The sequence below is a fragment of the Olea europaea genome, chromosome 9, assembly GCF_002742605.1.
Source record: "Olea europaea var. sylvestris chromosome 9, O_europaea_v1, whole genome shotgun sequence".
Lineage (NCBI taxonomy): Eukaryota > Viridiplantae > Streptophyta > Magnoliopsida > Lamiales > Oleaceae > Olea > Olea europaea.
In genome coordinates, this window is record NC_036245.1 from 11,561,616 (window position 1) to 11,583,263 (window position 21,648).

Sequence of the window (21,648 nt, forward strand, 5' to 3'; positions counted from 1 at the left end):
AAAAAAATTTATATATATATATATATATATTTATTTATTTATTTGTGGGGGAATTTGAGATATTTTGTTTCACCACAGAAAATTATTTGATTTGTCTTTCAAAGAATTTCCATAATAAATCAGAACAATCATTTATAGGATTTAATGATTCCTAAGAGCAGATTCATCTTTTTGACTCTATGTATTTGGTGCAGTCATTTGAGTTCAGAGTTTCTCCTTTTTTTTTTTTTTTTAAAAAAAAAAAAAGGGGGGGGGGGATGACAAGAAGATATTGGAACGTCAATTTGGAAGAGATGATGGAGGCAGGAGTATTTCTGTCGTAGTTGATTTTGATTCGACATTAGAAGTATATTAATTTTTCCCCAATAACCGAATACTTTTGTCTATAAATACTACATATTTGATTCCATCTATAAATTTGTTTTTTTCCTCATGAGTTCTAGTCTCAATAAGAATGGTAGTTCTTATTGTTCATATATTATGATATGAATATACCACACCAATTCGTTGTGGAGTTAGGATGATAATATTTTGTTGAAGTTGGCACGATTGCAATTATTAGTTGTATTTGGTATAGACTTGTGGGAGAATATTTTTCAGATCACAAATGGACATCTCAGTGCTTATGGGAATGGATTCCTTTCCTATTTGTGGGTGAAGGCAACTAGCTGTTAAAGTAATCAAAATTATAAAATATGTGTATTATGGTTGGGAGGAATAATTTGTTTGTTGTTCTTTTATTCTTTTGGCTTCTCTTTATATCAAGGAGACCTTGTTCTTTATTAAACAGTATGCACTTTTTTCATTCTCGTAATAAATACTGTTTATCCTGGGAAAAAATGGAATCTCACGCTAGGCACAGAAATTTTTCATGACAGAAGTCATGATTCGTGAATTTTTTGATCTAGGTAGAACTTAGTACTTGAAATTCATCATATGTATCTGTCCGTTGTGCTTGATGTGTTCTTTCAAGTCTCTTCCATTTGGTTTAATCGTAGTTGATGGATTTGGTGCTTTAGGAAGTAAGGCGAGATAGATAATTTTATATTTCTTCAAAAAGCATTTTTTGAGGGCAAGATAAGATTTGTTTCTTTACGTATTGGTTAATGATACTAAGACATTATATATTTCTGCACAACTGAGAATATTTCTCCATGTTCATCAATGTTCAGGGTCTCGTGGGTCAGTCAGCATATTATGGATCCAGATATCCCTCTGATCAGCATACGGGCATGAGGCTTGACATAGACAACATGAGCTATGAGGTCACATTATACTTCCCTTTACTCCTTACCCTTTTGTTACTTTAGTTACTAAACAGTGTCGGCATGAACAGGAACTCCTCGCCCTAGGGGAGAGGATTGGAAATGTCAGCACTGGCTTGTCTGAGACTTTGATCTCGAAGTGTTTGACTGAGTTGATATATTGTTCGTCAGACCAATTCCAAGAAGAAGAAAAGTGTATTATCTGTCTGGTGAGAACCCACGCCACATCACACATAATGCACGCTCTATATAGATTTCCATAGTTTGGGCTGGAGATATTAGCATGAACTATGTATATAGATTATCGAAACTTTTTGTCTGCTCATGTTTATATTCGCCTTGTTCCGGCAAGAATTTTATATAACTACTAAAAAAGGAAAGTTTTGCTCAGCTGGTGCAATTATTTCGTCTTTAACAGGAGGAATACAAAAACTTGGATGATGTCGCAACTCTGAAAATCTGTCACCACAATTATCATGTGAGCTGTATACGGAAATGGTTATCGATCAAGAATTTATGCCCAATCTGCAAGGCTTCTGCTTTGGATGAGAGCGCGGAGGAGAAATGATGTACTCACATTCTGTTATATTATACCCGATCTTCTTGTAAATATATTTTAAACTATGTATATAGATTATCGAAACTTTTTGTCTGCTCATGTTTATATTCGCCTTGTTCCGGCAAGAATTTTATATAACTACTTAAAAAGGAAAGTTTTGCTCAGCTGGTGCAATTATTTCGTCTTTAACAGGAGGAATACAAAAACTTGGATGATGTCGCAACTCTGAAAATCTGTCACCATAATTATCATGTGAGCTGTATACGGAAATGGTTATCGATCAAGAATTTATGCCCAATCTGCAAGGCTTCTGCTTTGGATGAGAGCGCGGAGGAGAAATGATGTACTCACATTCTGTTATATTATACCTGATCTTCTTGTAAATATATTTTAGACATAATCCTCGGAACGTAGGAAATGGATTCAAATAGACATTGTAGGCAAATGCCAACTTGATTTATTTTTTGATGGTGCCTTCATTGTTTAGGATCTTTGCTAGTGGTTCTACACGACTTGTTAGTATCCCTTTGACCACTTTATTTATATACATTATTGAATGTGTCCACGCTCTATATAGATTTCCATAGTTTGGGCTGGAGATATTAGCATGAACTATGTATATAGATTATCGAAACTTTTTGTCTGCTCATGTTTATATTCGCCTTGTTCCGGCAAGAATTTTATATAACTACTAAAAAAGGAAAGTTTTGCTCAGCTGGTGCAATTATTTCGTCTTTAACAGGAGGAATACAAAAACTTGGATGATGTCGCAACTCTGAAAATCTGTCACCACAATTATCATGTGAGCTGTATACGGAAATGGTTATCGATCAAGAATTTATGCCCAATCTGCAAGGCTTCTGCTTTGGATGAGAGCGCGGAGGAGAAATGATGTACTCACATTCTGTTATATTATACCCGATCTTCTTGTAAATATATTTTACATAATCCTCGGAACGTAGGAAATGGATTCAAATAGACATTGTAGGCAAATGCCAACTTGATTTATTTTTTGATGGTGCCTTCATTGTTTAGGATCTTTGCTAGTGGTTCTACACGACTTGTTAGTATCCCTTTGACCACTTTATTTATATACATTATTGAATGTGTCCAAACATAAGATTTTGATATTTCAGAAATCTCAGAGTAAATTTTGTTATTTTGAACAATTATTGGTTCTGTACATGATATAGCAAGTTTTGGTTATGCTTGAACATTTATCCCGAGGACTTTTCTCAGAAACTTGTGATTCCATATATGGAGTGCTCGAGCATTATTCATCGGGATATAATGCTCGAGCACTTCTATCCTTGCTATATCTTCATTTTCATTAACCTGTCCTCGAGCAAGAACGATCCTTGGGATATATCCTCCTTGCATCCCACGATTGTTATTACTGACCTAATAGGATTCCTATGTAGTTGGGACTCTAATTCTACCATATTACTTCAATAATTGACTCCCGCAATGATTCTATCCCAAACATAATTATGGCATTGGTCCAACTCCTCCACCTAATAGGACTCCGTTGGATAGAGATACCCAGCTAGTTGAGTCTCACTAGGAGAATGTCACCTACTACTATAAATACAGGACCATGGATCATTGTTTAGGTACGTTTTTATTATTCTCCAGTTTAGGGACGACAAGAATATACCTCGTTGCCTTTATTTCAGGAACCGGAAGATTACGATTGTGCTCATTCAAAGTCCTCAAGTTCGGAAAATCAACAGGTACGATTTTTGGTAGCATCATTGGCGCCGTCCGTGGAAAACGCTATCAAAAGCCATAGTTAACACGCGATTAGGTCTTCCTCCCGCAAGCTCATCCGCTCTCATCCCTCATCGTGCTGAAGATCAACCAGCTCCTCAAGAAGAGTCGTCAGGAGTACCCGCACCCCAGTCGGCGGTCGTCACAACTGAAGCCTTCGAAGAGCTCTGTCAGCAGGTGGCCACGCTAATGCAGCTGTTAAGTTAAAGAAATTCGCATCCGTTACCGGTGCAGACAAAGCATGGTGGTTTTATAGGCGATGCTCGAGCCCGAGCACCAAACCCCGCAACTGGCGGAGTAGGGACCTCGAGTATTCGTAACATGGCCTCGGGCTCAAGATCGGTTGCTATGGATTCCAGAGAAATTGTCCGGATCATTCAAGAAAGAATTACAGCCGACCTGCAACGGAATGCTTGAGGGCCAATGAGTTTTACCCCTAACACCACATTCATGTCGGAGATATTGTCAGATCCCCTACCCGACAGATTCAAATAGCCTCGCATTAAAGAATATGATGGGACAACCGACCCGATCAATCATCTCAATGTATATACCAATGTCATGAACTTGCAAGTAGCGCCGGATCAAGTTATATGCAAAGCTTTCCTGCAAACGCTGACTAATGCTACTAGAGATTTGTTCTCGACATTGAAGCCTAACTCCATAGCCTCATTCTCAGATTTGGCCGATAAGTTCTCAGCCTTCTTTGCAAGTAGCAAGCGAATTAGAAAGACTGATGCCTCTCTCATGCAACTTCACCAGGGACTAAATGAGACCCTGTGAGGATTTATGACGAGGCTCAACAAGGAAAGACTTCAAATACCTGACCTTCACATTACGGCAGCTGTCTTAGCCTTTACATACACCATAAGGTGTGAAGCCTTCAAGATATCCTTATCGAAGACACCGCCACAAACAGTGACCGACCTCCTCACCCAAGCTGAAAAATACATTAGTATGGAGGAAACGCTGAATCCAAGGAGATCTGGTCCTTCCCACGAAAAGGCTGAGAGCAATAAGCAACATGATCCCGTTTCCCGACAAGAGCATCCTTGGGAAAAGCACAAGAATGAAGGGCCACTAGGGCCTCTCACCCGATTGAATATCTCCAAGGCACATATCTTAATGGAGATCAAAGATATGAAAGAGTTGAAGTGGCCTTCAAGAATGAAGTCGTCCCCTGACACAAGAGATAGGAGCAAGTATTGTGAATTTCACCGAGATCATGGGCATACCACGGAGGATTGTCAAGCCTTGCAGCAGGAAATTGAAGCCCTCATTAAAAAAGGGCTCTTAAGAAAATATATTTGTCATGATAAACGCCCGAGAAAAGATCGTGACAATCAAAAAGAGCTTGGAGCTGGAAGCAGTGCTCAACCCACTGTCGGGACCATTAATATTATCATTGGAGGCATAGCATCTGGATGAGACACAAGTAGTGGGTGAAAGCAATATGCCAGTCAACATGCTCATACCTCAAGGGAATCCCATGATAAACTCAAAGACATTACTTTTGGAGCAAGAGATTTGGAAGGAGTATCATATCCTCATGACGATGCCTTGGTCGTCTCTGCAATTATGACTAACTTTGAAATAAAGAGGATTCTGGTTGATAATGGGAGTGCAGCAAACATATTCTCATAGGAGGCTTTCGCTAAAATAAAGATCTCTCCCAAACAGCTCAGAGCAGTAAAAACTCCTCTACAGGGATTTGGTGGTGGAGTCATTATCCCGGAAGGCATCGTCGAGCTTTCGCTTACATTGGATTCTGACAATGCACAAGTAACGGAGATCACACCATTATAAGTGGTTAATACTCCTATGGCTTACAACATTATTCTGGGAAGACCCCTACTGAACAAGATCCAAGCCATTGTATCAACTTTCTACCTAGCCATGAAGTTCCCAACAGATCATGGCATCGGAGTAGTTCGAGGAAACCAAACAGCTGTCAGACCATGCTATGTTACTAGCATCCGAGGAATGAGTACAGATGTCATGCAACTTTCAGACCTCGAGCTCGAGCGGGTAGACTTGCCTCGGTTGAAGAATTGGAAGTGGTCGAGCTCTAGCATGGAAAAACGATAACAATTGGTCGGGATCTCAAGGCCAGCCTTCGAGAGGAAGTCATCAATTATCTGTATCGCAACATTGATATTTTTACATGGAAGGTCGAAGATATACCGGGAATAGATTCTGAAGTAGCAGTCCATAGACTCAACATAAGCCCAGGGACCAAACCTATTAATCAAAGGAAGAGGCAATTTGCGCCAGAAAGACATGGTCATTCAGAAAGATGTCCTCAAACTGGTGAGAGCGGGGTTCATAAGGGAAACCCAATACCCAGATTGGCTCGCTAATGTTGTTCTTCTGAAGAAGACTAGTGGTAAATGGAGCGTCTGCATCGACTTTACAGATCTCAACGAGGCATGCCCTAAAAACAACTACCCACTCCCCAAAATAGACAATCTTGTGGATAGCATATCCGGACATAAGTTGTACAGCTTCTTAGATGCGTTCTTAGGGTATCATCAAATCCTTATAGACGAGGAAGACCAAGAAAAGACTTCATTCATGGCTGATTTAGCCCTATACTGCTATAGGATGATGCTGTTTCAGTTGAAAAATGCTGGGGCAACATATTAGAGGCTCATCAACAAAGTCTTCGCTAATTTGACAAGGAAGAACATCGAGGCCTATGTTGACTACAAAAATATCGAATGAAGCTCAACCCAGAGAAGTGTGTGTTCAGTGTAGCTTCGGGAAAATTTTTGGGCTTCATGATCACTCATCGGGGAATAGAAGCAAACCCCGATAAGATCCAGGCTTGGGCAGCAATTGAATCACCCAGGACTAAGAAAGAGGTGCAAAAATTAACAGGTAGGATAGCAGTCCCAAACAGGTTCATGTCCCGGGCAGCAGACATGTGCTTCCCTTTCTTCAAAGTTCTTAGAGGCAGCCAATCCTTTGAATAGAATGAGTAGTGTAAGAAGGCTTTTTAGGAGCTCAAACAGACACTAGCGTCTCCTCCTATCCTCACTGAACCAAAGCCTGGTGATACTTTGCTGTTGTATTTAGCCATGTCTCAAAACGCAGTGAGCGGTGTCTTGGTGAAAGAGGTCAACAGAGCCCAACAACCCATTTACTGCGTAAGTAAAGTCCTACTTGATGCAGAGACCAGATACACTTTGGCTGAGCAGCTTGCCCGTGCCCTAATAGTGGTAGCACAAAAGTTTTGACAATATTTTCAGTCTCATCTCATTGTGGTGCTCACTAATTAGCCTCTGAAACACATCCTTCAAAATCCAGACGTCTCAAGCAGGTTACTAAAGTGGGCAATTGAACTTGGAGAGTTTGACATAGAGTTCAAACCCCGTCTGTCCATCAAAGCCCAAGCCTTAGCGGATTTTATTGCAGAAATTACTCCAAGGCCTCGAGGGCCAGATGATAGCTCGAGCACTACAACAGATGTTTGGCAAATTTTCGTGGATGGGTCATCAAACTCCTCGGGCTCGGGTACCGGGGTCATCATCACGAGCCCAGACATGCTCATAGACATTCAGTGTGCACTTAGGTTCGAATTTGAGGCAACCAATAATGAAGCAGAGTATGAGGCTATCATCATAGCCATGGAACTTACCATTAATCTCGAACTTGAAAGCATCAAAATTTTTAGTGATTACCAGTTGGTGGTTGGCCAGATTGACGGTACATTCGAGAAGAAAGACTAAAAAATGAGCTTATACTGCTTAAAAGTTCATGATCTCCGACGAAAATTGAAGAGGTGTGAAATTGTGAAGATCGTCCCGGCTGACAACTGTAAGGCAGATGCCTTATCAAGGTTGGTGTTCATAGGAGTAGATGGACTTGATAGGATAGTACATGTCAGATTTGTGACCGAGCCTAGCGTCAATCCAAACGTTAAGGTCATGGACATCGATCATGAGCCATCATGGATGGACCCAATTATGGATTTCATAACAAATGGCAATCCTCCAGAAGATCCTCGGGCAACAAGGAGCGTCCGGTCAAAAGCTCCTAGGTATTGCATTATTTGTGGGGTTTTATTCGCAGGAGCCTCACACTTTTGTACCTTAGGTACCTTAAGCTTTCGGAATCCTCCCAAGCCCTAGAGGAAGTTCACGAAGGAGTATGCGAGAACCATGAAGGAGCTCCGGCATTAGCCTTTAAACTCATAAGGTACAGATATTACTGGCCTACCATGAAGAAAGATGTCATAGAATATGTGAAGAAGTGCGACAAATGCCAGAGGTTTGGCAATGTTATCCACTCCTCCCGCAGAGGACCTTACGAACATCAGTTGCTTGGCCCCATTTGAGCAATGGGGATTGATATCCTCGGTCCGTTTCCGATAACTAGGGGACAATTGAAGTTTGTTGTTGAAGCAGTGGAGTGCTTTACGAAGTGGGTTGAGGCCGAGCCCTTGGTAAAGATCTCAGAGCACCTAAGATAAGAACTTTCTTTTGGAGGTCCATCATATGCAAGTTCGGGATAACGAATGTCCTCATAACTGATAACGGCCGACAGTTTGACAATGTACAATTCAAGGATTTTTGTTCCAACCTAGGGATTGACCACCGTCAACGTCAGTTTCTCATCCCCAAAGTAATGGTCTAGCCGAGGTCACCAATCGGATTATATTGCATGACCTCTGAACAAGGATTGGAGATGCAAGAGGTTCTTAGTCCGACGAGTTGCCTTCCATACTTTGGACATATAGATCATCCCACTGGACTGCCACCGGGGAGACCCCCTTCATGTTAACTTTCAAAATCGAAGCTACCATTCCCATTGAAATAAGATTACCTAGCCAAAGAAGACTTAATCTCGAAGAAGTAGGACACATCACTGAACATCTCAACCTCTTAGAAGAAGTTCGTGATCATGTAGCCTTAAGAATAGCCTCTTACCAAGATAGAACAGCAAAGTATTTCAATAGAAGGGTAAGACCCCGAAGATTCAGAGCTGGAGATTTGGTGTTGAGAAGGGCTGAAACCACTAGTCATGCACCGGGAAAACTCGAACCAGTTTGGAAAAGATCGTTTGAAGTCATACGACAGCTCCCAGGAGGCGCATACAGTTTAAATGATACTTCGGGAAGACCACTCCCAAGACTATGGAACACCGAGAACTTAAAGATATATTACAAGTAACTCGCTTCACCATGTTTTAGAAATAAGGGCTGTGTGCCAAGTCTATCTTTTATCATTAATAAGGCCTGCGTGTCAAGTCTATTTTTTTATCATTAATAAGGCTTGCGTGCCAAATCTATTTTCTTTTTTTATCATAAGGCCTGCGTGCCAAGTTCATTTATAGAGTTATATTACAATTGAAGTTAAATTCGATAATATGATCACTACAAATCAAAGTCTTGCCCCGAGCAAGCACTCAAAGCCTTACCTCGTGCAAGTACCTCAAAGCCTTGTCCCGTGCAAGTACCTCACACAAAGCTTTGCTCCAAGCAAGCACATATGAAATACCAATTAGGGCAAACAATGTAAATACCCGAGCACATAACATCCCGAGCACGAAGGCACAAAACTCATTCAAAAAGTCCGCTGTGTGATCGGGAATTAAGCTCGGGAATTACACTTTCATAGATCGAGACTTCCCTAGTCCTTAGGGACATGAGAACAAGAGTAGTCATCAAAGGCGACGTATTTCTCGAGCTTAATTACTTCGAGCATTTGATCTATGCTTAACAAAATCTTCGGGATAAGGACCCAAGGTTAAGATTGAGCTTTTTACTTGTCCGCCAAGTCAAGTTAAGCCCCAATATAATGATCGAGGTATGTCAATTACAATTGTCATTTCTTACAATTTAGTCCTCGAGATAATTTTCCATATTAAGGAATGACCCTAAGATCGAGTTATTACCTTTGTCTGAAACTTCATATGGATTGAGTCATCAAGATTTTTGAGCAGATTATAATCCTCATTCAGTCGTCGAGATAACATGTTAAAGGTCGAGATCATTGTCATGATCGAGTTCATTACTTGGAATTAAAATTCTTATACAACTAAGTTATCGATATAAATCCTTCAACGATCGAACTTATGACTTGTCAAACGACCAAGTCCTCGAGATAAGCCCTTGATGATAAATCGACATTATGATCGAGCAAGACATGATAAAGAAAATCTAGCATTCATTTAAGAAAAAAATTCACAAGAAAAAGGCCCTATGTTATGGCCGGGCAATGTGCATACAAAATATAATCGGGGTGGGGGCCTAGGATGTTCTATTCTTGGTCCTCATCCTCGGGAGCAGCGTCACCCTCCTCGAGCGTATCCTCATCCTCAGCCGTATAATCGACTGTGTTGTTGGAATCTAACAGCTCAAGGGTCTCAGCTATGTCAAGGATCATCTTGAGCTCCTTAGGGGCAACGTCGGGCATCTTCATCCTGAGAAAGGCCCAAGCTTCTTTAAGGGCATGAAGGTACGAGCCTAACACTTACTCACCCTTTAGCCTGTCCAACTCCTTGGACTTTTTAAAGTGCTCGATTGCTGAAGCCCGAGCTTCCTCAACCTTAGCCCCAAAATCTTTCTTGAGCTATTCAAGCTCAAGCTTTAGTTCTTCAGCCTTGTCCTTGACAGACCCAACTTCATCTCGGGCTTTCTTCAGCTCTTTTCTTGCATCATCACGCTCCCTCTGGAGCTAAAATCGAGCAGCCTCGACATCAACAAGCTTCTTATCTCGAAGCTCCACAGCCTCGACCAACCTTGCCACCTTGTGGGACTCATCCATCCCTTGCAGTGAAAGTCCTCCGGCAAAGCTGAGTGTTTGACAATCAAAAAAGAAAGAGCATTAGAATGGGAAAAATAATTTACACAACATCATAAAGGGGTCAATACTTACTTTCAAGGTAACGAGCTCGAGGTCTTTCATGCCCTCGTCAAACCCGACGTCACCTCTGTATTTCGCGACAATGCTCAGGACCAGATGGCATCGTTCGAAATCCTCGATGATCGAGGCAACGGGAGGAATGGAGTCATCCTCGAGATCAACAACCTTGGGGTTTAGATCAACAACCTTGGGAATAAAACGAGGAGGAGGTGGCTGCGAAGACCTTGGAGTCGGTCTGGGAGAACCCCCTGTCGTCGTGGAGGAAGAGGGCTCGGAGCTCGAGGCCTTGAACTCGATGATTCTCCCGAACCTCGAGGAGGAACATCGGTTGTATATACCTGGGGCCTCTTTTTCCCCTTCTTCTGACCTCGAGCCATGACCTGGGGCTCTTTAGACTTAGAGTTCACTGCTCGACGAAAAGTTGATGGATCAAAAGACATCTCTGCACAAAATGAAGTATTAGGCAAGAGCTTATGATCGAGCACAATTTATAAATTAAACAGAAGAATAAATATCCTACCCTCGAGGCCTTTTGCACACACAAGGTTGAGGATGTCATCCCTGAGAATATCATCAATATCATTTACCAAGGGCTCGAGATCCTCTAACATCTATCAATCCCTCTCTAGAGTCTCGAAGTAGGCTTGTCCCTCACAAAACTTTGCTGTGTCCGGGATATCCTACAAGGGCCAGAAAAGAAGATCGGGATCTCGAGCTATAACATAGAACCATTTATCCTTCCACCCCTTCAATAAACTAGGCATCCTTGGGATCCTAAAGGCACCTCGGGAAGAAAGGTAGGCGAAGCATGTAAACCTTGGGAGCTGTTTAAGCTCGAAGACCATTCTACATAGATCGAGGTATGGCGTGATACCTACGTATCTACGGGCAATGAAGAAGTAAACGAGCATTCTCTATCCATTGGGCACTAATTGTCTCGGGCACATGGAATGCTCGACCAAAAAAACCATAAAAAAATCGATGCATGGGCTACCTGAACCCAACCTTTAAAGAGTCCCTAAAAATCACACACTCACCTTCCTGTGCCCTATTCATTCTATCCTCGGGATCGGGAGCCCTACAGTGCATGAGCCCATATTCCCTCATCGCCTGCATAGCTAGGTGTTCTTTAAACCTACACTGGACGTCGGGAAATTTAAGCTCGACAACGTCGGACTCCCTAGGTCGAGCATCTAAAGAAACAACTAAAGGTATTAATTGAGCCCTACGGTCCCCAGAGTTACCCAAACTCTCAAATCCCCGATCACTCTCAGTGCTTGACATCTCTCTTCAATTTAAAACTAAAGAAATAACTTAAAAGTCCATAGCCTTACCTCAAGGAACCCGACACCCAAACAACAAAAGCTAAGTTTATAGCTCGAACCTGATCTTGCACTTGAAGATTCACAGAGAGTAAAAAATGAAAAATGAACAGAATCATGGGGTATTTATAGAACCTTGGGGAAAGACCAAGGGTCACATCAACCTCAGCCTTTGACCCATGCCACGTGTCTCCAATCTAGGGACCCCTCATTTTTACTGGACAGCTCGTATTCTTGCTATTTCCACATCGACGCTCCCTTGAGAACATTAAAATCTCGACGACGTCACTTATCAGCAAATCGAGCTCTATGCATCTCGCACCTTGGCATAACTTCCTTAGCCCGATCCTAGAGTCGAATGCATGGGGGCCAGTGATATGGCAAGTTTTGATTATGCTCGAACTCTCGAGGACTTTTCTCAGAAACTTGCGATTCCACATATGGAGTGCTCGAGCATTATTCCCCGAGAGATAATGCTCAAGCACTTCTATCATTGTTGTATCCTCATTTTCATTATCCTGTCCTCGAACAAGAATGGTCCTTGGGATATATTCTCCTAGCATCCCACAATTGTTATTACTGACCAAATAGGATTCCTATGTAGTTGGGACTCTAACTCTACCATATTACTTCAATAATTGACTCCCGCAAGGATTCTATATCAAACATAATTATGGCATTGGTCCAACTCCTCCACCTAATAGGACTCCGTTGGATAGAGATACCCAGCTAGTTGAGTCCCATTAGGAGAATGTCACCTACTACTATAAATACAAGACCATGGGTCATTGTTCAGGTACGTTTTCATTATTTTTCAATTTATAGCCTCACGCATATAATTCATTTTCTGACTTAAGTATCGGAGGAGCGACGAGAACATACCTCGTTGCCTTTGCTTCAAGAACCGGAAGACTACAATCGTGCTTATTCAAAGTCCTCAAGCTCGAGAAACTAACAGATACGATTTTTGGTAGCATCAGTTTGATTCATATTAAAGTGTACACAATGATGCAATCAAGTTTAGTGCATGTTTGAAATTGATTTTTCACCTTCAAAAATCCAATATTTGATTGTTATTTCACTATTTCAATCGTCATTGTTGGCTTTTTCTCTCACAAATGGGATCACTTATCTCAGGATAAAAAAAATTAAATCTCAAACGAGCCCTTAATTCTAGTTCCAGCCTATAAAAGGTTCTATTCCCTCCATTATTTCCTCTTTGTCTACAGTTTGCATTTCCAGTAGGAAGAAACATGCAGATTTTCATAAAAACCTTTACCGGCAAGACAATTACTCTCGAGGTAGAGAGTTCCGAAACAACTGATAGTGCCAAGGCCAAGATCCAAGACAAGGAAGGCATACTGCCGGACCAGCAGCGACTTATTTTCGCTGGAAAACAGATGGAGGACGGCAGAACCCTAGCCAACTATAACTTTCAGAAGGAGTCTACACTCCACCTTGTTCTACGTCTCCATGGCGGCGGAACTTTGAGGATTCCTTTCGTTGCCAATCATTTGGTGGAAACAATTTCGCAGCTTAACCAAAAGGCGGACAAGGAATTGATAAAAACTTGGTCCCGGTGTTCTACCATTATTCCTGATATGGTGGGCCATAGGATTGCTGTTCGCAATGGTAAGAAGCACGTGCCTTTTCGTATATCGGAGCAGATGGTTGGCCACAAATTGGGAGAACTTCGTCCTCGACGTCAAGCAAGGAGAGAAATTCAGCAGAAGAAGGGAACGAAAAAGAAATGAGAGACGATAGGGAAGTATTGGGAGTAGATTTTTGTTACTGTCGGGCAGCATTTTCTTTGGCAAAGATTCAAGTTTTTCTATGATATTTAATGTTATTGCGTTAATATTTTTCATTATGAGGTCTTCTAGTTAGAATAAATTGTGACATTGAATCAGTTGTGACTTTTGTCATCGGATGCTTTCGATTGGTGTTGAGTATGACGTCTCCTCGAGATAATAGACCTTCGAGTTAAAATGAATTTAAGCTTTTACCGTAGTGCTGGATTAATTCAAGGCATTCATCCATGATTGGCAGTTGCCAGTTTGTTCCGTTGAGCTTATTTCTGTCATTTGATGGGTTCATTTCTTCCATTTTGGGTCTGACGGTGTTGTGACTTTTCGTCGTTTTGGTCTTTTTAGTTTGTTAGTAATGTTTCTATTCACTATATCCAACAGTAGTAAAATTGTTTGAAGAAATTGCTTAGGCACCGAAGGTGATTTATCTGTCTAATTGGAGTTTTTATATTATTTGACATACTTCTATTTTTCCTAATAATTGTTAGTTGAATGATTAGAAGTGTTTCATATGGTGCGTGTGGTTCTCAAACTCTATTCATATACGTGCTCCCATGAGGTCGCTTTTGTGGGAGTTAGACCAGATCAAGTCTCGTGTTTCTGCTTGAGAAGGAAAACATGTTGATTCCATCAAGTAGGTTTTCCTCGTATTGCCTATTTTACTTGGGAATGGCAGTTGACATTGGATTAACCTATCAAATTGTGACAGTCGTGCACTAACATGACCATGGCTTTGGTTGATGAGTTGATTTTATACGGTCATAACCGGTGTTGCAAATGAAAGTTGAAAATTAGGCAAAGAGGAAGCTTACCCCTTGGTCTAAGGTGCTGAGTGAGCAATGTTGAGTGGAACGACAAAGAATTTTATTTTGTGAAACCTTAATTGCCCTGTGTTTTCATCACTATCTAATTGAGTTTCTCTCCTTAAAAGGGTTTTCTTTCCCACACTCGCCCAAGATTTTTCATGGATTTCCATTCAGATTATGATGAAAGAGAGAGAAATCTCGGAATGCTATTTTTCTGCTTGTGGATCAATTGGGTCAGCTAGTCAATGAGGAGAGAGCTTTATCGCAAGTACAGGACGTTACCACATCTTTTGATCCTCGATGACTTCGGCAGATTGGTACTTTTTGAGGCATACTAATGTCGTTGGAAGGACCACTTTCCTTAGCTTTGGAAATAATTATGGTTAAATGTTATAACAATCATTATGTGAAATCACAAGATGGAGCATTACTTTGTTTCACTTCTGCACAACTGTACAGGGGTTTTCTATCACTGCTCAATTACAAGTTGGTTGATATGATTAATTTTTTGGTTTTTTTATCTTTGCGCCATATGCCATATTTTTATGAGGTTTGTAAAATCTTTTTGAATTGGATTGCACCATTGTTCTGGTAGTTGTGCTTGGTGGGGGTACGCCTTATAGGAGAGATTAGGCTGTCAAAATTGTTACTCAGATTTTTGTTCTTAGCCGCAAGAATCCTAATCATGATTTGCAGTTTAGGATACGTGAAACTTGATTAGAATGTTGAAAATTTATTTCCTCTAATAGGTTGATTTCTGTCTTCCAGTTGTTTGAACTTTGAAACTGTAATGAACCAAAGATCTGATTTCTTTTCAATCAGTTGAAGCTCAAAAAATTTTGATTGATTTTTGTGATGCCATTATGCACGAGGAATCCATCATCATAGTAAGAAATTACCTAGACTGTCAAAAGAAGTTGCCACAGCCTCTACAATTGCTACCACAAAAAACATTGTGACATTTTAGGATGCGCAAATGCTAACTTGATGCATTCCCTATTACTTAGAGATTTAAACACTCGAGTTTTTATCAAAGGAAAAATCTGCCAATTGGACGACGTCAATATTGAGATGTAAAGAATGAGGTTGAGGGCCTGTACGGTGTGAATTTGACTCTTGAGTCTCTTTCTCTTCTTCTGCCAGGTCACGAGTTCTACCACGGTTAGACCATGGTACATCCTCTTGATAACGTGGACTCAAGACGGATCCTTCTACTTTCCATGGTTGATCGGTTCTATAACTTGAATGCCTTGGAGTGGCATTCGCACTTTCAAGATCACTTTTGTAGTAACGCAACAGATGAACAGGGGAGGATGCATGAAGTGGAGTGCCTGGCCTACTTGACAATGGTGTAATAGATCCCGGGTTCTGATTTTGCTTTAGTTGCTTCCTTGCAGTCTGGTGCCAGGTACGTAGTGCCTTGGCCACTTTTTCATTGAATATTGTTGGCTTCATGTTTGATCCCATCTGTTTGATACCAGTGCATAAGAATAACTCCGTAGAATCAAGAAGTGTGTGTAAATAAGTTTCAAGAATTTACGAGTCTTACCTGTGTTACTAACGCGTAAATGGGGAGAATAACATAACTGCAGAGTATTTGCACCATTACCCTAAACAAGCGTAATATGAATTGATGAGAGCATTGTTATTACATTTGAGAGTGCTAAAAAGAATACATTACTCAATGTTGATAATAAATGATTTCAGGCGATAGCTCACCCCATTGATATCCGGATTACCAGATCTTCTGTTTTGTTGTGGAAGCAAGAGCGCATTCCAAATTCGTACTATTAAGATTACGACCGAAAAAAGTATCAGATCATAACACGAAAAGTTCAAAATCTTGAAAATGACTAGTACATGTGGATATGCTTACCCAAGCCCAAGCAAAGAAAGCTAGCTGAAATGCATTCTGTAATAATGGAACAAAGATGCAAAATTTCAGGGTAAGTTAGTATGATGACTTGATGGGGATTGTAATACTTAATATGATATCTATCCATTGCACTTGATATTTGAAATACGGTTTAATCAGATTGGTTTCTGGTTGAGCCAGTGGGGGCAGTCAGGTTTTGTAACATTATCATAATGGACACAGATAACAATGCATTGTGCGTGATGTTTGAAATACCTGAAAAAGAACAAATTGGATGAGGTAAAGTAGGACTCGGGGGCGGTTGAACCAGAAGAGGTCATCGCCTGGTTGAACTACTGGGATCCCCTTCACCACATCACCTCTTTCTTGAATCCTTAAACCCATCTCGGTGATTATAAACTGAAGTTTTGTTCCTACCACCAAGATTATCTGTAGAGGAAACATAAGTACGATTTTTTTGCGGAACATTGTTTTCTGTGGAAAATAAGTAGATCGAACAGGTTGAAATAGAGCTTACAATCAGTGGGGTAAAGGGTAGCCACAGGTAGGAATGCCAGCCTGTTTCCATTAAAGCAAAATTAGAAATTTCCCACCAGGATAAAAGGAAAATTAAAAGAGAGTAAATTTGCTTACCATGGGTGTTAAACAGAAGGAACAACACTGCAAAGAACCAGATTGGTGGACTGCAGAATTGAGAATAAGTTAGTATCTTGGAATTAAAATTTACTCATTTGTTTAATTGTGCTTATTTTGCTAATAATTTTAAGCTATTACATCCCTGCATGGCATGTAACTATTTCTACATCTCATTACACTAATAAAATGACATTCAAATGCCAAATATTGTCATGAAAAATGTTCGATGCATCGCACCTTATACCTACAACAACTTTGAAATCTTCTTCAAGCGACCTTTTAATGTACTTCTGGAAATTGAAGTTAGCTTGACTATTTGGTGCTAAATGTGCCTGTTAACATCGTACACGTTAAGATTTTCATCTGTGTCTGTGCTTGTGTGTATGTTTAAGTAATATACATTTGCTAATCTAACGAAGAACTTACATTGATGAACCCATGACGTAAAGTTAAGTAATCCACTTTTGGAACTGATCTGATAAATTGTCGAAAGAAACATACCTGGAAATTCCGAAGATAAGGTAGGAAATAAAAAATATGTTTTCACCTTTACATTGCAAATAATTTGAGAATGGAAATCAGCACTATTGGCTGAAACCAGCAGCAGATGCTCTGTTTTTTATTTTATTTTTTTTCATCTTACCACTGAAAGAAGGATGGGAGATTGATTCCAGGAGCTCAAATGTCTTCTTCCGAATGAGGTATCCCGTGCAAGTCTGAATCTCTCTGGATCTGCAATGTGTATGTGTATATATATATATCCTATTTTTATCACAAAATATGCTTTCTGCTGTGACCTACTGGCTATGTTTTGTATGCAGTATTAGACAATACTAGAGAAAACAATGGACAATATTCTAACGTCTTTTTATTCTTTAGTACTGTCTAATGATGTCTTTTCCAATTCCCAAACATGCCAGTAATGCATTATTTTCTCGCAGGATCTACAATGGAAGTTTTATGGTGAAACAAAATGTACCATGGCTATATTGATACTCAGCTGTCCTGGTTTCCATTTCCCATGCCTTCCATTTCCTCATCTATGGTCAAAAGAAAAACATTGAGAAGGAAAATTAGATTTTAAAGTATATTATTTGAGAAAGAGGGATGAGAGGAAATTATGAATAAAGCCATGTGTACAGGGCAAATATTCACAGTAGTCTTATAGACCCCTCACATGGGTCAGCCCCACGTGGCCCCGATGTAATAAAAAATGAAAAAAAAATCCTGACCCCACCCCTGTGAGACCCCTGTAAGGGTCTATAAGAGCTGGGCCTGTACACCCAGCTCGGTCCAAAAATTATATTACCTTGGCCCTGCCTAAAGTTATAGTGATCAGACAGGCTAGGACGTGAAAAACAGCTAACACAAAGATGAAAATGTGCAATTGGTGGATGCCATCCGAGGAGACCAATGGAACTTGTCCCTGCAAAATTTGCAGTCAATCATTTGTAAGAGCATGTTTGGATAGCTTAGAGAAGGTACAAATTTTTTAAATAATGTTTTGGTTTCTAAATATTTTTGAATAATTTACCTTTTTCCAACTTTTTAGTAAAAAAAAACTTAATTTTTTTGAAGTAATTCTGGCCTTGTATGAATAGCTTGGTTACTTTTAACTTTCATCAATTAAAATAGTTTATTTCTTGTAAACAAATTTATTCAAATTCCTTATCAACTGCTACTCTATTATTTATTTTTTAGTTACTGTCATGTTATATTAGTCATCAAAATTCTAAAAATATTTTTAAAACAACATTAAAATGTTAAAATTTGTCCCACATGAAGTAAAAAATCATCATATAATTTTGAAAACTACTTATGATGGTTGATGACGGATGCAAAGTAAATCATTGATCATGCCTTGTCAGCACATTTGTCATATCCCGCGGCAGCCAGAACACGTCCATGAGTATCACCGGAATCCAGATAAGCGAGAAGCCTTCTATGGCCATCATCCTTGGTATCATCTTTGTATCTGCTCTTCTCCTGTTTCTTGTCACATGGATGCCAAGTATTTCCTATAGCCTTTGATACACAGATCTCTGATATGGGTCCTTGTCCTACTGTCAGCAGTAAAGATATGACGCCTAGTAGCATCAGCTCTGAGGAAGACAGAAAGAGTGCTTATAGCGGTAAGTGCAAGTTTCATTTACGATATTAGATTATACTTGACAGTATAATAGATTATGTTTTTAACTTATTTTCTTTCTCAATACCTTGCTGTTTAATCTGTTTTAGCAAATTTGTAGTGTGAAGCTGAGGAAACTCTATGCTTACATGAGGTGATAGCAAATAACTAACCTGATTTAACCTTTTCAAGTGCCTCATGTAGAGCTTTCTTGTTTCTCTTTGTCAACCACTGAAAACCATCAAGATATGGGCTCAAGTTTTATCAAAAGAAAGTTATTGAGTTCATTTTGGTAGGGCTTTTGAAAAGTTAAAAGTTGCTTTTAAGATTAAAAAGCTGCTTTTGAATATGTTTGAATAATTTTTTGGAAGTGATTTGTCTTTTTAAAAGGACTTTTAGAGGAAGCCTTGCGAAACATCTCTAAATAGGCCGATAAGATCTTCTTAATCGTCATTAATCTCATGCAGAAATAATACTAATACCTTTCCAATTAGGTGAATGATATACTCGATGATAATTGAAATTGCTACAAGAAGAAAGCAGACAACAGCCACAGCCCACGTTGGCGTTTCTTCGAGGGAGCGTCCACCCTTGGCTGCCATTTCTTTTTAATGATTCTTTGCCAAACTTAGAGCAACTTCACAAGAAATTCTGAAACCATACACCTGTGAATAGACACAAACTTATTTTGATCCGCTACTTGTTATTCTTTATGAAGGAATCTTGCTTTCTAATTTAGTAATTCACGAGAAAGTACTGAATTTATGTATGAGAGGTTTGAGCTAAATATGAGCTTATTATAAGGCCATTGATGTAATATATAACATCATGTGCTACTTTCAAAGCATGGGGTATATATATAGGAGAAAAGACTATACTCGAATAGAATATGTTTTGCAAGAATTTAGAGACCTAGTAAACGAAGACTGAAAACTTCGAGGAAAGCAAGGGAAATTTGACTTCTGACTTATTGTGGAAGAGGGATTGTGGAAGAGGAAGAGGGATTGTGGAAGAGGCATATATGGTTCGTTTGTCAAGATTATTGAAAAGTCAAAAATTGCTCGACATTAAAATTATTTTTGAAAATATTTAAGCCCCTATTTGTTTTCCATTCTTTTCTCATTAAAATGAAAGATATGACTGTTATCCATCATATCAAGCCACCAAATTTGAATTTCTATCTCTTTTGTAGAAAAATATTTTTCATTCTCATTCTCATTCTCAGTCTCATTCTCAGGGTCTAAATATGTTTTTTGAAAATGCTTTAGTCATGCTTCGAAGTATTGTGGGGGCTTACACCTGGCACTGATTTTCTCTTATTGTGGAATTTGACGCGCAGCCATGTAATTTTTATCTTCTTGGACAAACAATATGCAAGAAATTCCTTGCATATACCCAACACCACTATTGTTTACTTCATTTATTTCCATTATTTTGATCCATTTACATAACGTTTTTACATTACGCATGCAACCGTTGCTTAGGACTCAATAAGTGGTTGGATCTACTCAGCCCCTGATTAGTTTAAGTTAAAAATTAAGATTTAGTATATAAATGTGTGATTTAAAGTTGATAAAGTCGTCAATCGCATAAGATGTTTAATTAAAAATGAGTTTGAGGAAAAATGAATTTTAAAAAACGTGAGCCGAATAAAGGCTTTATTTAATATGTTTGCTTAGCTCTAATGAGCTTATAGAGGTTCAGCTTGTAACCTTGCTTTGTTCTTATGCTAGTGCGACGACTGAAGAGGAGGATTAAGGCTGTGTTTGTTGTACTGAATTGAATCGTATAAAGAATTTTTCATAAAATTATAATAAATATTGTTATTTGTTAGGTAGAAGGTATTACGGTATATTAAGGGGACAACATGACTTGACTTTTTAAATTCTAAAATGTCATAATAACTATATCTTTTCATATTAGGCATTAATCCACCTCCAAAGTTTGCAATATATTATATGGTTGATGTTGCAAATAACTATCTTTTAAGTAAAAATAAAGAATAATATCTCTCTTAATCTATTATACTTCCATTTACTCTGCACTATTTATTAAATTTTTTATTAGAGGTGCATCAAACATAATCTAAGAAATTGTTTGGCTTAGCCAAAAAATTGATAAAAAAAAATTAATTTTAACTATACGTTTTATCATATCAACAATTTATATTGACCATTTAATTTTAGGGTATGCTACATGCATATCAGGGTATCCATAGCGATGTCCACACCCTCACATGGAGGGGAGCTTATTTTGAATAAAATATAATTTATTTGAAGTGAGTCCCCGTGGATATCTCATTATGTACAAGTAGTATATTCCATTAGATTAACTGCTAAACCATTCACGAAAGGATTATATAATTTAGCAAGTGCCGACCATGCTGTCCTTGAAAAGGATGTTTCTTCACTAAATTCTCAATTCGTTAATTCTTCATATATAGAAGTAGAACATCTTCTAGATGATAGAATGGTTAAATTCGGACATGGTTATTTAATTAATTATGGACAATTTTATTTGGATTTAGTCTGAATATCATCAGGAAAATTGGCACAAAAGTTTGGTCTTTCATATGCAATTTCTCGAAAGGACCCTCAACTTAATAGTAA

The 21,648-nt window shown here is 39.2% G+C and overlaps 4 protein-coding genes across 4 annotated transcripts in view; 3 read left to right on the forward strand and 1 right to left on the reverse strand.

The window, feature by feature from the left end:
* LOC111399675 (uncharacterized RING finger protein P32A8.03c-like) overlaps positions 1 to 2,929 on the forward strand; it is an 8,425-nt gene extending 5,496 nt beyond the window's left edge. The window contains exons 6-9 of the mRNA XM_023027126.1: positions 1,173 to 1,265; positions 1,337 to 1,474; positions 1,684 to 1,864; positions 2,748 to 2,929. Of these exons, the coding sequence (XP_022882894.1) occupies positions 1,173 to 1,265; positions 1,337 to 1,474; positions 1,684 to 1,833 (381 nt within the window). The 3' untranslated portion in view covers positions 1,834 to 1,864; positions 2,748 to 2,929. The remainder of the gene's footprint in view (positions 1 to 1,172; positions 1,266 to 1,336; positions 1,475 to 1,683; positions 1,865 to 2,747) is intronic.
* Positions 2,930 to 4,383: 1,454 nt separating this feature from the next.
* LOC111399955 lies at positions 4,384 to 5,022 on the forward strand. Its single transcript, XM_023027433.1, has one exon. It carries the CDS (start codon positions 4,384 to 4,386, stop codon positions 5,020 to 5,022), a length of 639 nt encoding a protein of 212 aa, XP_022883201.1.
* A 7,816-nt stretch (positions 5,023 to 12,838) lies between these two features.
* On the forward strand, positions 12,839 to 13,809 carry LOC111399676 (30S ribosomal protein S19-like). Its single transcript, XM_023027127.1, has one exon. The coding sequence runs from the start codon at positions 13,039 to 13,041 to the stop codon at positions 13,537 to 13,539; it is 501 nt and encodes a 166-aa protein (XP_022882895.1). The 5' UTR covers positions 12,839 to 13,038; the 3' UTR covers positions 13,540 to 13,809.
* Positions 13,810 to 15,221: 1,412 nt separating this feature from the next.
* LOC111399677 (MLO-like protein 12) lies at positions 15,222 to 20,024 on the reverse strand. Its single transcript, XM_023027128.1, has 15 exons — positions 19,522 to 20,024; positions 19,213 to 19,270; positions 18,772 to 19,013; positions 18,221 to 18,337; positions 17,891 to 17,951; positions 17,555 to 17,643; positions 17,338 to 17,412; positions 17,149 to 17,243; positions 16,909 to 16,958; positions 16,793 to 16,833; positions 16,531 to 16,704; positions 16,276 to 16,311; positions 16,119 to 16,186; positions 15,949 to 16,009; positions 15,222 to 15,866 (listed from the first exon to the last, which is right to left on the reverse strand). Exons 1-15 carry the CDS (start codon positions 19,639 to 19,641, stop codon positions 15,411 to 15,413), a joined length of 1,743 nt encoding a protein of 580 aa, XP_022882896.1. The 5' UTR covers positions 19,642 to 20,024; the 3' UTR covers positions 15,222 to 15,410.
* Between the last annotated feature and the right edge of the window lie 1,624 nt (positions 20,025 to 21,648).

Bases quoted from the DNA above. Each gene is read 5' to 3' on its own strand.
- LOC111399955 (XM_023027433.1), top strand. From the start codon at position 4,384: ATGACGAGGCTCAACAAGGAAAGACTTCAAATACCTGACCTTCACATT.
- LOC111399676 (XM_023027127.1), top strand. From the start codon at position 13,039: ATGCAGATTTTCATAAAAACCTTTACCGGCAAGACAATTACTCTCGAG.
- LOC111399677 (XM_023027128.1), bottom strand. From the start codon at position 19,641: ATGGCAGCCAAGGGTGGACGCTCCCTCGAAGAAACGCCAACGTGGGCT. The intron at 17,644-17,890 runs GTACATTTTGTT...TACACATTGCAG, and splicing joins TGAGTATCAATATAGCCATG to ATCCAGAGAGATTCAGACTT. The intron at 16,959-17,148 runs GTGCGATGCATC...TCAATTCTGCAG, and splicing joins AAAGTTGTTGTAGGTATAAG to TCCACCAATCTGGTTCTTTG.